The following is a 15,710-nucleotide window of genomic DNA, read 5'->3' as shown; positions in this document are numbered from 1 at the left end:
ATTTATTTTTGGCTGCAGCGGGTCTTTGTTGCTGCACATGGGCTTTCTCTAGTTGGGGAGAGCGGGGGCTACTTTCCAGTTGCGGTGTATAGGCTTCTCGTTACACTGCTGCTGCTGCTGCTAAGTCACTTCAGTCGTGTCCGACTCTGTGTGACCCCATAGACGGCAGCCCACCAGGCTCCCCTGTCCCTGGGATTCTCCAGGCAAGAATACTGGAGTGGGTTGCCATTTCCTTCTCCAATGCATGAAGGTGAAAAGGGAAAGTGAAGTCGCTCAGTCGTGTCCGACTCTTAGCGACCCCATGGACTGCAGCCTATCAGGCTCCTCCTCCATCCATGGGATTTTCCAGGCGAGAGTACTGGAGTGGGGTGCCATTGCCTTCTCCGCTCGTTACACTAGCTTCTCTTTTTGCAGAGCACAGGCGCTCAGGCTTCAGTAGTTGTGGCATGTGGGATCAGGTGCTCTGAGGCATGAGAAATCTTCTCAGACCAGGGGTCAAACCCTTGTCCCCTGCATTGGCAGGTGGATTCTTATCCACTGTGCCACCGGGGAAGTCCCTAATTTAATTTTTGGCTGCACAGCAAGGCAAGCGGGATCTTAGTTCTCAGAACCCAGGCCCCCTGCAGTGGAAGCCTAGATTCATTGTTTGTTTAATTTAATTATTTTATTTTAATTGAAGGATAATTGCTTTACAATATTGTGTTTGTTTCAGCCATACATCAACATGAATCACATAGTATACATATGTCCCCTTCCTCTTGAACCTCCCTCCCACCCCTTCCTACCCCTTCCCACTCCTCTGCGTTGTCCCAGAGCACAGGGTTGAGCTCCCTGAGTCATATAAGAAGCCTGGATTCTTAATCACTGGACCACCAGGGGAGTTCTTCCTGAGCTCCTTTTGAGGCAGTGGGGTGGGGGGACACTCTTGAGCCAGGGGATGCTGGAGGCAGGACCTGGAGAATGAGGAGGAACTGAACAGAGGAGGGTGTGAGAGAGAGGGTGCTCCTGGCTGGCAGAACAGCACGTGCAAAGGCCGAGGGGCCAGAGAAGCCGGGTGAGGACCAGGCCCACTGAGGAGGCCTGTGTAATGGGGTGAACAGGAAGCCGGGGAGGTGGGGGACAGGGGCCTCACAGCGCCTGGGGGCTAGGAGCATGGGAAAGTTACACAGAAACAGCAAGAAGCATTAGGTAAGAAAGTTAGAAAAGTTATGCAGGATCCAATGGCAGTTATATAGAAGTATCTATGTTAGCCTTAACTCAGATAGGAAGGGGACAGGAGTAAACCCTCATGGTCACCCACGATGATCTGGGGGTGGAGGTTAGAGGTGACTCTGAGTTACTCACTGCCTTTGAGGTTTTAATTTCTTGTCACCTTTTAATTATTTTTTAAAGAGAACTTTAAAAAAATTTTGGCCACACTATGCCGATTATGGGGTCTTACTAACCTGACCAGGGATTGAACCTGCACCCCCTGCAGTGAAAGCACAGAGTCCTAAGCACTGGACTGCCAGGGAAGTCCCTAAAGAGAAATTTTATTTTGGAATAATTTTAGATTTACAGAAAGTTACAAAAATATTACTATCAGTTCTGTCTATCCTTTGTCATCAGTAGTATAATCCCCACCCCACCCCTTAGGATGTCCACATCCTGGTGCTGGGGCCTGTGATCATGTAACAGGGCAGAGGGGACCCTGCAGGTGGGATTAATGCCCCTGAGATGGGGATGACCTTGGATTCCCTGGAGGGCCCAGTGGCATCACAGGGTCCTTATAAGAAGGAGGGAGAGGCTCAGAGGCAGAGAGATGGGAGATGCTGTGCTGCTGGCTGTGAGGATGGAGGGAGGGGCCACAAGCCAGGGATGTGGTGCCTTTAGAAGCTGGAAAAGGGGGGACCTAGTGTTCCCCGACAGCCTCCAGAGGGACCAGCCCTGCCCATGCCTGAGCTCCAGGACATGAGATAATATATGTGTGCTTTCTTTTATATTTATTTATTTATCATGGCTGTGCTGGTCTTCCTTGCTGCTCAGGCTTTTCTCTAATTGTGGCGAATGGGAGCTTCTCTCTAGTTGTGGTGTGTGGGCTTCTCTCATTGCAGAGCACAGGCTGCAGGACCCTCAGGCTTCACCAGTTGCAGTCCCAGGCTCTGGAGCACAGGCTTAACAGTTGTGATGCACTGGGCCCCATAGCGCCCCGTCGCTCTGTGGTACGTGGGATCTTCCTGGACCAGAGACCGAACCCATGTCTCCTGCATTGGCAGGTGGATTCTTCACCACTGAGCCACCAGGGAAGCCCCATGTGTGCTTTCTTAAGCCAAAAAGTTTGTAACTCATTACAACAGCCACAGGAAACAATGACTATTGTGATGTCTGAGGAAGTGACATTGGAATATCACCATTTCTAATTAATAATATTAGTAATTACTATAACGACTGACTAAACTCCAAATGTTATTTGGATTCCTTCTATGTTTTTTTCCAACTAATTTCTTTTTTCTGTTCGAGGATCACATCCAGGAGCCCACATGACACTGAGCTGTTTCTTTCATAATTGCTCAAAAGGCCCAAGCAGATAAAATATGAATTATTCTTGTGGAAATTTGGCTGCTTCTGATGCTCACACAGCACTCTGCTTGCAGCCGGAGTTGATCAATGTCCCTGAACAGAGGTTGAGACGGCATCCAGCTGAGGACATGGTGGGAAGGGCCTACGCCCGGGGTGAGCAGCACGTATTTGGGACCCTGAGGGTGCCCACCCAGCAGGTGGGGTCGGGGCAGCTCGGGGGAAGGTCTGAACTTGCCCAAGGCCTCCCCAGGGAGAGGGTCAGCACCTGCAGGGAACACAGCAAGGAAAACCACAACATGTTTCTACCGGAGCCCCTGGTCCTTGGGGGAAAACCCAGCAAACCACAAAGGAAACAGCATGATTTCAGGTTGTGTGGGAACCACAACAGGGCTCTTGGGGTGTGGGGGGGCCCTTGCTTGGAACTCAGAAGATGAGAAGGAGTTACTGGATGAAGACCAGGGGGCAGGGAGAGCTTTAGGCTGAGAGAATGGTGTGTGCGAAGGCGCTGAGGTGGGATGAGCTTGGTGTGGGATCTCAGACCGACAGAGAGGCCAGCGTGACTGGACCAGGGTGTGTGTGTGGGTGTGTGGGAGAGCCATGGAGGCCCACTAGCAGGCTTTTAGATGTGATCCAATTTAGTTCTAGAAGACTTCTTATTGTCAGGAAGAGGCTGGACTGTCCTCTGAGTCCAACTCTCAGCCAGCATCTGGTTCTGTGAGCTTCAGATGGCCCAGACATATTGTGTCCCCTGCCCTGGCTGTGGCTATCCTTACTGCTCCTGACCCAGGGCCTTGGCTGGTCCTGAGCATCACGACAGGGAGCACCCACTGGTGTCTTCAGCTCCATCTCCTCCTCTGGATATCCCCTCTCTGACTCTGTCCACTCCCCCACTCTGGGTGCGGACATGTATCTTAGTGTCACAGGTCAAAGGGGAGAGGTTGGAGTGACTGAGTCCAGGCTCTGCTTTGCTCTGGGGTAGGCAGTGAGCCCCTCAGAGACTCCCACCCCACACCCTTCCTGTCCCAGCAATACTTCATCACTCTCCAAGCTGCAGTCAGACCACGTGTGGGAGACATTCCAAGTTGCACGTACAGACAATGAGCATCCAGGGTGGAGGCCCCAGCTAATGAGGGGCTGAGGCCAGGGGTCCACACACTCCCCATCCTCCCCGTGGACAGGCAGCTCTGGGGAACCATCTACCCCTTTCCTCAAGGGCCCATAGTGGCTTCCAAGTCCTGCCCTGACTCATCCTCCTGGGCCCATCGCTCCTGCTCTTCAAATCAACTCATTGCACTAAACCCTTGCTTCAGGCTCTGCTTTTGGGAGAGGCCAGACTGAGACAGGGGAGGAGAGACAAGCTGCCCATGTGAGTCTCCTGCTGGCCTGGACCAGGCCAGAAAGAGGGAGTAGACAAGGGGTATGGGGGCCTCTGAACTGAGCCCCAGGCTCTAGGAGAACAAATAGGGGCCTCAAAGGAGAACCAGAAAGATGGGGTGAGAATGATGGGAGAAAAGCCTACAGAGACATGTCTGGAGGACGTGAGAGGACAGAGCTTCTAGAAGGAGCCAATGACAGTGGTCTTTGGGAATCTGGGAGAGACAAGGATGAGGTCTGTTCCTGTGGAAACTCAGGGGACATGGCAGCTAGCCCCCATCACCCCTGCCAGCTGGGCCAGTCTCAAGGCAGCAGGCACTGCAGTCATGGGGTCCCCTCCTGCCTGCTCTGCTCATGGGGACTGTCCCTGGAGACCTGCAAGGTCTGGCTGAGGGCTCCCAAGTACAGACAAGCAGGAAGAAGGGAGTCCACTGCACTTCAAAGTCCAGGAGACCAGAGGCTAGAGAGGGACCTATGAGCCGGGCTGAGTTATGCCTATGCCTGTCCACCTGCTCCCGCTCTGGTTCTGGAAGGAATGAGTCACACCACTGTGGACCCCAAAGCCGACCCAGCCCACCCTCCAAGGAAGGCCTCCCTAGCCCAGCCCCAGTGCTGTCTCAGCAGCCAGCCCCTCCACCTGCAGCAGGTATTATATTTTGAGCAAGGCTCTGTGGTGCTTCTCCCAGGAAATCTGCTGAGTCTGGGGAGTTATCTCAGGTCAGAGAAAGAACAGACTGGAGACAAACCAAGCCTGTGGCCTGGAGCGAGGGGGCTCAGGGGGCTGTGTGGCCAGCCTGGGGCCCCAGCCCACAGCTCCTCAGCCTCCTGAGCCCCAGGCAGGTGTTAGCATGGGAGGGTCAGGCTGCCCCACTGAGCCCCCTACCCCAACACTGGCCCCTTTGCAAAACTACAATTCTTAGCTTGCCATACACATGAGGCTTCAGTTTGCTCATCAGTAAAATGTGGGTCTTAACCCCTAAGGCTGAGGGCTTCTTGGGGTGTGGTATCTAATATGGTTTTCACTTTTGATTGTGGCAAAATATACATCACGCAAAATTCACCATTGTCACCATTTTTGAGAGCACAGCTCAGTGGCATTAAACACATTCAGACTGTTGTGTAACCAGCCCCACCATCATCTCCAGAACTTCTCATCTTCCCAAATGGAAACTGTGACCCCATGAAATGCTGACTCCCAGTCTCCTCCCCCACCCCCTGGCCCCACCATCTACTTCCTCTCTCTGTGGCTCTGACTCCTCTAGGGACCTTCTATGAGTGGAATCAGAAAGCATGTGTCCTTCTGGGTCTGGCTTCTTTCACTGAGCATCTTGTCCGCAAAGATCACCCATATTGTATCAAGCGTCAGGATTTCTTTCCTTTTTAAGGCTGAATAATATTCCCCTGTGGGCTTGGAGCATGTTTTATTTATCCATCACCTTTTGATGGACACCCACGCTATTTCCACCTTTTGGCTGTGTGAATATGGCTGCTATGAGCATCTAAGTTTTTCCTTTTATGATAAAGTTTTCCACTCTAGAGTGCTGAGGGAGGGCATCCCTGCTCAAGGGGGTGCAGGCTGAGGATGGAAAGTCTCTCTAGTCTGGTGGAGGAGGCTTAGCCAGGAAAACAGCAGGCTGCCGGGCGACTGGGGCAGAGTTGCTGTCTGCAGAGGGTGTCAGCTGACAGCCCTGCTGGGAGGCGCCGGGCCAAGAACTTGGGATTTCTTTTCCCAAGGAGGCTTCTAGGGGTCCAATGGGCTCAGCTTCCTGCCCCAGTGTGAGAGCTCTTCCTGTGCTCCTGGGGCCACCAGGGAAGGAGCCAGGGGGTAGTACTGGGGGGTCAGGGGCTCCGGATCCCCCAACCTGCACTCCAGGCTGAGCACGGCCACAGTCCGGTGACTGGCTCCCATATGCCTTCCTAAGCCTCGGTTTCCTCATCTGTAACATGGGGCTAAGAACAGCCCCAGTCTCCGGGATGAGCCACTGTCTGGAAGGGGTCTGGGTTTCTGACACTGGCCTCCAGAACTGGCTCAGACCCCTGACTTTGGTTAAGTCTGGGTGATCTCCTGTCCACATATTCCTGAGGGCTAGGCAGGTCTGTCTTGGGCACACAGAGCCCAGCACAAGCTTCACACACTAGTAAGTGCTGGACAAATACCTGAATTAGCAGGTGGCAGAGGTGTGACCCTGAGAGGAACCTGGATTCCTGCCTGCCCATGCAGATTCCAGGGCAACAGTGACGTGACAGCTCAGACCCACGGGCCCCCCAGCTGCCCTCCTCCGGTCACACTGCACCTGATTCTCATTAGCAGGGGACTCGGGCTCCCCAGCCCCAGTCAGCTGGGCCCCCCCCCCCCGCCCCGCCCCGCACTGGCCTGGAATCCTTGACCCTGGCACTGAGGCCAGCCCCCCTGGAAAGGTGCCAGAGGCTGGCTCCCATCAAATGCACTGAGGCACCCTTAGAGTTCCCCATGCCCTGGGCACCCCCATTTGACATGCCAGGTGGACATCTGACTACACAGAAGGTGCTTTCTATCCCTGGTGGCTTGGCTGGGCCGGACTCTGAAATCTGGTCTCTGGAAAATTCCAAGGCCTAATTCCAGCCAAACAGAGCCCTCCTAACCCCTCCCCATTCATTGTGTTATGTAACGTATGGGTATTAATTCTGAAGCATCTGGAGGCAGCTGCCTGGATTCAAACCCAGCATTGCCCCTTCCTGGCTGGAGAAGTGAGTTTACCTCCCTGGGCCTCAGTGTGTTCATCTGTGAAATGGGGACAAGGCCAGTACCCGGGTCTCAGGATCAGTGAAAGGGTGACTTGAGACAGCGAAAGTATGAGGCACAGCTCAGAGGTGCCACCATAGTTCCACGGGGCTCAAGCCTGCCCTCTTGTCCTCTATCCGCTTGCCTCTCCATGGCTGCCCAAGCCAGAGCCAGTAGTCACCAACCCTAGTGCCTCTCCTTTAGTCCCCAAATCCTGCTCCTCATGCCTAGTGTCCATTATGCACAGCAGCTTCCTAGCAGTGCCCCTCTGGGCTGCACTGCCCTCCCCACCAGCCCCAGTCCCAGAGATATTAGGCTTCTTCCCCTTCCTCTCTCTTCCTCTGAACCCTGCTGTGGCTCCCCAGGGCCGAGATGATCAAGCTTCACATTGTCATACAGGCAGGCCCCAGGGACCTACCTATCTGCAGCAGTCCCATGAGTGTATTCAGGACGACTAGACTCGAACCTCAAGTGTACCTTGAGGGGAGCCCCGCTAAGCACTCATTCCCACCCACCCTTCCTTTTGAGGCCTCGAGAGAATGAGACAAACCTTCTGACTTCAGTTTCCTGCTCAGAGAAATGGGCGCGTGGACAATTCACAGCTTGGCGGAAGGCGCAGGATTGAAGAAGCCAGCGAGCCGAGCGCGCGCGACTGGCGCGGGGTTTACGTGCAGGATGCCAGCGCCGCTCTGGTCCCTGGAACTCCCGCCAGCCCGGCGTCCCCGCATGCCCACAAGCCCCCACGCGCCCGCCCCCTCCCGTACCGGCCGCCCGGAGCGTCTGGACTCCACCCCTCCCCCCTCGGCCAATAAGAGGCGCCCCAGTAGCGCGCGGCCCCTGGAGCAGCGCTGTGCGCGGTGGTCGCGCCGGAGGCTGCGCCAGTGCGCCAGCCAAGGCCCCCAGGGAGGGATGGATCCCCGGCCGCGGCGGCGGCGGCGCAGTTGCTGCCCGCTGGTCTCCGTCTTCCTGCGCGACCCAAGCTCGGGGCGCGTGTACAGGCGCGGGAAGCTGATCGGCAAGGTGGGGACTCCAGCACTCCAAGTCCGCGGCAAGGGGGCCGGGCGGAGCGGGGGTCCCAGCCCGGCGGAGCGCAAGCGAGATCTCGACCCGCAGATGAGCCAGTGTGTGCCCTGGCTTTTGTCTCTGCGTGTCCGCGTGTCTGCGGGAGTTTGGAGGCTGGCGCGGGGCTGGCGTGGGTGGATGCCCGGGTCTGCGATGTACTCGCTGTGCGGCGCGCGTTGTGTGGCGGGAACCGGTGTTGGGCGTGCAGTGCTGTGTCGTGGGTTATGTCCAGGGTATGGGTGTGTTGTGTGTTTTTGAGCCTTGGTGCGGACTCAGACTCTGTTTTGTTGTCCCTGTGCGTGTGTGTCTGCGTTTGTCATAGGTCTGTGCTTTCTGTGTGCGGGCGTTGTAGCGTGTGTCTGGGTACTGTGTTGGGGTTCTGTGGACTCAGCGTGTCCAGGTATGGAGGCGTCTGTGATGTATCTGTGTGCCTTCGTGTTCATCTGTGTTGTGTTGCTTTGGGGATCCAGGTAGGAAGGTGTGAGCTGTGTGTGTGTGTGAGGAGGCCTGGCCATCTGTCCTCACACCTGTATGCACCCAGCTTGACTCTCCTGCCCTGCAGGGCGCCTTCAGCCGCTGCTACAAGCTGACCGACATGTCCACCAGCGCTGTGTTCGCGCTCAAAGTGGTGCCTCACGGAGGGGGCGGGGCTGCGCGGCTACGCGCCCGCTGCAAGGTACTCTCTGCGCGTCAGTGCCCAGGAGCCCCAGAACCGAAGCGGGTCCCCAGAGAGGTCCCTGGCCTGGGGTGTGGAGCTCGCCTGTGGGGCATGAATGCCTCGGGTGTGGGTGCCTACCGGGTGTATACACATGGTGCCCTGCCTGCAGGTGGAACGCGAGATCGCTCTGCACAGCCGCCTGCGACATCGCAATATCGTGGCCTTCCACGCCCACTTCGCTGACCGGGACCACGTATACATGGTGTTGGAATACTGCAGTCGCCAGGTGCGGGGGCGGAGTGAGAGGGAGGCATGTCCCCTCCCACCCGTGTCTGCTGAGCTCATCTGTGTCCCCCCACCCTTGTCTGTCTCTCCTTACCTGTTTTAACCTGAGACCACACCAGGCCCACCTGTGCACCTCTGCCCACCCAAAGGCTCTCTTGACCCACCTAGGCACATCTTAGCCCATCTGTGCTTCTCCTGTACTCAGCCAGGCCCCACTTGCCCACACCTGTCTCCAACTGGGCAGCCCTGCCCCCTTCCCCAGGTTCAGGGCTCCCAGGGCCACTCCATGGTGCAGCCCAGAGCCCAGATGTCTGATTGGCGGGAATGCCCGTTCCTGGACCCAACTGAACTTAGCTGCACCTTGACAGATCCCTTGAACTCAGCCCACTTAAATACACCTAAGCTCACCTGTGCCCAGCGTGTACCCACCTTGTGTTCATCTCTGGTCTACAAGCTCATTGTGGCCCCTCTGTCCACTGAACTCCTGTGCTCATCCTCGGGCTCAGAGCTCACCAATGCCCATGCCACAATCAGCCACGTTCACCTGGGCCCAGCTGAATTTTCCTTTGCCTTCTTGGGCCCCTGGAACTCACCTGTGTCTCCTCGACGGTGGTGTGGCACCTGTCGGGCCCCTGCAGTCGCTGGCCCACGTGCTGCAGGCACGGCAGACGCTGACGGAGCCCGAGGTGCGCTACTATCTTCGAGGCCTGGTCAGCGGCCTGAGCTACCTGCACCAGCGGCGCATCGTCCACCGGGACCTGAAGCTCAGTACGGCCGGGGCGGCGCTTCGGGGCGGGGTGAGGGCGGGGCTTCCACTGAAGCCACGCTCCTTCCTCACTGCCGGCTGCGTCCCCTTCCACAAGGTAACTTCTTCCTGAACAAGAACATGGAGGTGAAGATCGGAGACCTGGGGCTGGCCACCAAGATAGGGCCAGGGGGCCGCTGCCACAGGTGACTGCAAGCTCTGAGCCGGCTCTCTGGGTGGGTGCAGGTGGGCCTGGTCTGGTGTGGGGGCCCCCAGTCTTCCTGAGCCCCCGTTATGCCCCCAGAGTGCTCTGCGGGACCCCAAACTTCCTGGCTCCAGAGGTAGTGTCCAGAAACGGACATTCCTGCCAGTCGGACATCTGGGCTCTGGGCTGCATCATGTGAGTCGCCCTGGGAGCCCCAGGCCTGGGGAAGTGGGGCAGGAATGCCCAGGTGGGGACAGGCACCGGCAGGTAAGGACAGGTGTAAGCATATACGGAGGAGGTTGAGTGTGGGGACAGGCAGGTATGAGCAAACATAGAACCTCAGTGTATGCAGCTGGGGGGCAGGCAGGAGCAGGCACCTGCCATCACTTGAGCCTACAGGTATGAATAGGGATACAGGAGGGTGTATGTACAGCAGAGGACGGGTTTGAACATGCCCAGAGGTGTGGACAGGTGTGTGCAGGTGTTAGGTACACAGGCAGATCAGGACATTTGTACCAACATGAGGTATATGCAGGATTGGAACAGGTGCGAGCAAGCATAAATTAAAACTGGAAAGGTCTATGCAGGTGTCCAGGTGTAACCCAGGTGCAGGCAGGTGTACAAACAGATGCTGGTGTCTTCTGTGCAGACAAGAATGACTAGGTGAGAGTGGATGCAGGGCGGGTGTGAGAAAATGAGTGTGAAGCAGGAATGGTGTCAGGGATTGAGGGTAGGGGTGCATAGGTAGGTGTGAACCAACCCTGGATGCCCAGAATAGATCCAAGCAGGATCTATTCTGCCCTGCTTCCTGCCTCCGACCCGGCCAGGTACATGGTGCTGACTGGCGTCCCTCCTTTCGTGGCGGCTCCCCTGTCGGAGATGTACCAGAACATCCGAGATGGCCGCTACCCCGAGCCTGCACACCTGTCTGCCAACGCGCGCCGCCTCATCGCCCGCCTGCTGGCCCCCAACCCGGCCGAGCGGCCCAGCCTGGACCACCTGCTGCAGGATGACTTTTTCACTCAGGTGTGGAGTGTCTGGGGGACAGGGCGGCCCCTCTATGGGGTGTCTAAGCAGACCCAGGTGAGGGTCAGGACCCCCAGGTAGCACAGGTACTCAGGAGCAGCCTGCTGACCTCCAGCTCCCCACTCTAAAGGGCTTCACCCCGGACCGGCTGCCACCCCACTGCTGCCACAGCCCACCCATCTTCGCCATCCCCCAGCCTCTGGGCAGACTTTTCCGAAAGGTGGGCCGGCTGCTACTGCCCCAGTGCCGGGCGCCCTGTGAGTACCTCTCCTTCCCCCGTCACCTGCTCCTCCCTGCCCTGCATCTCACACACCTGTCATATCCCCTTCCTGCTCTGAAACCGTCTCCACGGCAGATGCTCTCCATGTGGGGCCAGGCTTTGCCCCCACCCGCAAATCCTTGTGCCCCCTGCAGGCCCCTTGGCTTCTCAGGAGGCCTCAGGTCCTGGAGAAGATGGTTCAGACCCTGACTCCATGGAGTGGGGCAGTGAGGTGAGGGCCGGGAGCAGGGAGGTAGTGGGGAATGCAGAGGGCGTCCTCACAGCTGGCTGGGCACGGGAAGTCACGAGGTCTCCATGGGGAGGCCAGAGCCCACCACCAATTCCCAACATCTGTTGCTCCCTCCCCAGGACTCCCTGTTGGAGAGTGGGGCTCTGTGCCCCCGAGGTCCCCATCCAGCTGCTGGCCCAGGGGACCCTCCAGAGTGCCCCAGCGGGTGAGCATGCTCCATCCTAGACAGGAACTGTGGGCAGGGGTGAGGGTTGCGAAGTGGGGGGTGAGGATTGTGCCTTGCTAGCATCACAGCCCTTCTCCTGGCCTCAGTTTCCCCACCTGTAAAGTGTGGACAGTATCTGGATTCCTGGGTTGAACATGGGACTTTTCTGGATGTGGAAGCTGGGGGTGGGGTTGTCCTCCATATCCTGTGCCCCTCAACAGAGATCTGTCTCCCCAGGACCCGAGGGGAGTCCAAGGCAGGGGGTAGAGGCAGCCATCAGGAACCTGCAGCTCTACCTGGATTCGGGCCCCCCAGGTAGGGGCGGCACAAGATGATGTGAGATTTGCTGAGAAGCCCAGAAGACAGACTTCCGGCTTCCCCGGGCACCCCCTGGGCTGCTGGATTTCCCTAGGCTCCCCATTCCCGCCTTTTTCCTCTTCCAAGGATTCCATCCGGGCTGCCACATGGGCTTGAGCTATTTTATTTTTAATGCCAAAAAAAAAAAAAAAATGCTTAATGAAATAAAGCAAAGCCCTGCAGTGTTTTGGACCTTACACGCGTTTCAGATTTATTCATTGCTAAAAGCGGCTGTGACCCCAGGGTCCCCCAGTCCTCTCCCCTCAAGGCAAGAGTTGCTTGGGTTGTCTTTGTTTTTCGTCCACACCATGCGTTATGCAGGATCTTAGTTCTCCCTATCAGGGATTGAACTGGCTCCCCCTGCAGTGGAAACACAGAATCTTAACCACTGGACCGCTAGGAAGCCTCAAGAGTTGGTTTTCTATGCCCTGGACCTTTCTCCCCATCTCCTGTGCCTCCACCAGGCCCCTCCAGGAACCCCCCATCATGTCACTTCCTCCTTGTGCCCAGCCATGCAGGACCCCCCAGGAGAGCAGCAGCCTGTTTTCTGGGCCCCCAAGTGGGTGGACTATTATAGCAAGTATGGCTTTGGCTACCAACTGTCAGACGGTAGGAACAGGGTCTTGGTTCGGGATAGCACCCACATGGCCCTGCACCCCCCAGGGGGAAAAGTCATGGAGTTCCTACCCGCTGTGGGGCCAAGCCCTCCCTGCCTTCACCTTTCTTCATTCACTCAAGTATTTAATAAATACCTACTGTGCATACCTACAGGTGCTTACTGCCTGCTGGGGGAGAACAATGCTAAATAAATGAATCACTAAGTTGATTTTGGTGGCAGTTTTCTGAAGAAAATAAAGCAGATGAGATGACAGACTCGGGGGGAGGCGTGGAGGCAAATCCACAGAGTGGTTGTGGAGGGAGGGGGTTTCTGGGGAAGTGATGCTCAGGTGAGACAGGAAGGATGAGAAAGGGCCTGTCGGGAACAGCATGAGAGGCAAAGAGAACAGCATGTGCAGAGCCCCCAAGATGGGATCCAGTGCGGTGGGTTTGAGGAGTGGCATGGAGGCAGACATGAAGTCACAGAGCCTCACAGGTGACTGCTGGGGTTGGGGGCAGGAAGGAGAAGTCTGACTTGTACTTTTATTAACAGGAGACCAGCAGGGAGGTGGCTGGATTAGCTGGGTGGACAATGGTGGTGACTTGGGCTGGGGTGGTGGCTGTGGAGGGGTAGGCAAGGGCTGCAATCTGGGTGTAGTTTGCAGGTTTGTGGTGGGGGGGATGGAGCAGCCACCAGGCAAGAAGGGAAGGTGGCAAGAGGGCAGATGTGGGGACCCATCAGGGTCTCAGCATGGACAGCCAAGTCTGAGGCGCCATGGGTCTGGAGTTTAGGGCCAGGGTTGGGACTGGATGGACAGAGAGGGCTTGGACCCTGTAGAGCTGGTTTCAAATCATGGTCCAAGGATCTACAGGAGCAGGTGTCCTCGGGTGTGAGCTGCCCAGAATGGAGCCCCTGACTCCATGGTCACCGCCCTGTGCCCCCCCAACAATAACCAGGTAAGCTATGCGCCCCACTTGGAAAAGCTGCAGATGTTTACCCTGAGGAATGAGCCCAGACTCCTGGGCGCCCTGCTGTTCCCCAGGGCTGCTGTGCTTCCTGGTGTCCAAGCAGGTGGTGCTGCTGCTCTTCAGCGATGGGATGGTGCAGGGGATCAAGGGGCCCCCTCAAATGGGCCTGGTGTGTTGCATGCTTTTGGGAGAAAGCCCTAGGAAGCAGTTGGCTCCTGGTGGAACCAGGAACTGAGACTTATGACTCCCAAGCATAAAACTGGAAATAAAATGTGTTCAAATGATGGCAGAATGTCACTGGGGATCATGGTCCCATGTGGTCACCGGTAGCAGCTGGCAAAATGTCATCTCATTGCAGAATCAGTTGTAGGTTATCCTGAGCGATTCTGGCAATCTCTGAGAAATTGTAGCCGCTCTTAAAACAGACTTCCAACGCAGTAGTATACAATCCTTACTATCATCTTAGAAAAATTTGTATGATTTTATTTTATAGTGAAAACCCCATCTCTGTTTAGACCAGAGTGCCCTGACCTGGGCTGGATCTCAGAGGGCAGGATTGGCTTCAAATGGCCATGCCCAGCGGCAGGGAGAGCTGGCAGTTCCCAGTGAGGGAACTAGAGGAGTTGAACAGCAGTGAGGAGCTGCTGTTCCCCAGGACACAGGCTTGAGTAGGAGGTCTCACTGGGTGGTTATGGGCAGGGGGTCCTATCTGAGCCTTGGTCTCCCTGTCTACACGGTAGAGCCCTGGCTCCTGGCCTGGAGTCCCCATGGGTGGGGCAGCCACTGAAACTCAGGTCAGGGCGCCCTCAGTCTCCTGTCCACTTGCCCTCCAAAGGCCAGGGCCCCTTCTCCCTTCCACCCCAGGTTCTCCCCACATTGGCAGATCAGCAGCAGCAGCAGAGATCAGGAACAACTCGTGCTGAGCAGGGGTGGTGAGGAACTGCTGCTCACAGTCTGGGAACTGGGCCAGCCTGGCACCTCCTACCCGCTGGGCATCCTCTGGGGCCATGGCTGTGCCCCAGGCACCCACCAGCACCTTCAGCATGCCATCCTCATGCTACAGAGCATCTAGCGATCCCGAGGGTCAGAGTAGACCTCTGCATGTTGATGGACCCAGGACCCAGGGTCCATTTCTGCTCCCGTTGCCCTCCTTTCCCCACTGAGTGACGTACTCGGGGGCAGCATAGGGAGTGTGCAAGGGGTGCGGGGGCCTCGCCTCACCTCTAGACATGACTGTTCAACCCAGACTTGTGTCTGGATTTGTTCTTTTTTCATTAAAGGAAACTTGACTCTGCAGCCTGCCCCATCTGCCTCTCTTTGGGGCATTTGAGGAACTTTGGCAAGCGGGCACCCAAACCCGGCATGATTTGAGCCCACCGCTCTCTGTGACACAGATAGATGGGCCAGATTTTCACCAACACAGAAATCCTTACCAGAGTGGGGTTCTGCCATGACCAAAACTCTCAAGTATGGAACACTGCTTAACGGATGGGCAGGCAAGACACGGATGGGGAGGCTGGGAAAATGGTGACCTCTGTCACACCAGGGCAAGACATTTGGCACCTGCTGCTGCTGTTGCTGCTAAGTCGCTTCAGTCATGTCCAACTCTGTGCGACCCCATAGACAGCAGCCCACCAGGCTCCCCTGTCCCTGGGATTCTCCAGGCAAGAACACTGGAGTGGGTTGCCATTTCCTTCTCCAATGCATGAAACTGAAAAGTGAAAGTGAAGTCGCTTAGTCGTGTCCAACTCTTAGCGACCCCATGGACTGCAGCCTACCAGGCTCCTCCATCCATGGGATTTTCCAGGCAAGAGTACTGGAGTGGGGTGCCATTGCCTTCTCCACAGAGGAACCTGGCGGGCTACAATCCAGTGGGTCGCAAAAAGTCACCTGCTATCAGTTTCCAAATTGCAACCTGACATATGAAGCTAAATCCCCAGGGCTGATGCCTCTCATCTCTGGTCCTCTTCCTTCCTGGGGAGGAGGCCCCAGCAAGGTTCTCTGGATCTTTCTATCCATTTTCAGGCACTTATGCTTCTGTGGCTTCCCTGGTGGCTCAGCTGGTAAAGACTCTGCCCACAATGTGGAAGACCTGAGTTCAGTCCCTGGGTTGGGAAGATCCCCTGGAGAAGGGAATGGCTACCCACTCCAGTATTCTGGCCTGGAGAATTCCACGGACTGTATAGTCCATGGGGTCTTGAAGAGTCAGACAGGACTGAGTGACTTTCAGTATGTTGCTATGGAAAAAATTAAACCATCGGTGTTGCTCTTTTTCTCAACACTGTGACTCGGTGCATTCCTGCCTCTGGGTGGAAAGACCCAGCTGGTGATTTTGTGGAAGAACGGAGTGAAGGGAGGGAACGAAGGGGCTGGGGGTCCATCAGGGGAGATCACAGGC

At 56.5% G+C, this 15,710-nt stretch overlaps 1 protein-coding gene across 1 annotated transcript; it reads left to right on the top strand.

Annotated features, from left to right (window-relative positions):
- Window positions 1-7,547: 7,547 nt before the first annotated feature.
- On the top strand, window positions 7,548-11,943 carry PLK5 (polo like kinase 5). Its single transcript, XM_027546560.1, has 11 exons — window positions 7,548-7,714; window positions 8,319-8,432; window positions 8,584-8,700; window positions 9,338-9,467; window positions 9,563-9,650; window positions 9,749-9,844; window positions 10,477-10,675; window positions 10,806-10,932; window positions 11,090-11,166; window positions 11,304-11,389; window positions 11,627-11,943. Exons 1-11 carry the CDS (start codon window positions 7,604-7,606, stop codon window positions 11,706-11,708), a joined length of 1,227 nt encoding a protein of 408 aa, XP_027402361.1. The 5' UTR covers window positions 7,548-7,603; the 3' UTR covers window positions 11,709-11,943.
- Window positions 11,944-15,710: the final 3,767 nt, after the last annotated feature.

Source organism: Bos indicus x Bos taurus, chromosome 7 (assembly GCF_003369695.1).
Source record: "Bos indicus x Bos taurus breed Angus x Brahman F1 hybrid chromosome 7, Bos_hybrid_MaternalHap_v2.0, whole genome shotgun sequence".
NCBI classification, from domain to species: domain Eukaryota; kingdom Metazoa; phylum Chordata; class Mammalia; order Artiodactyla; family Bovidae; genus Bos; species Bos indicus x Bos taurus.
The sequence above is the reverse complement of the archived record's forward strand: the minus strand, read 5'-3'. Positions and strand labels throughout refer to the sequence as shown.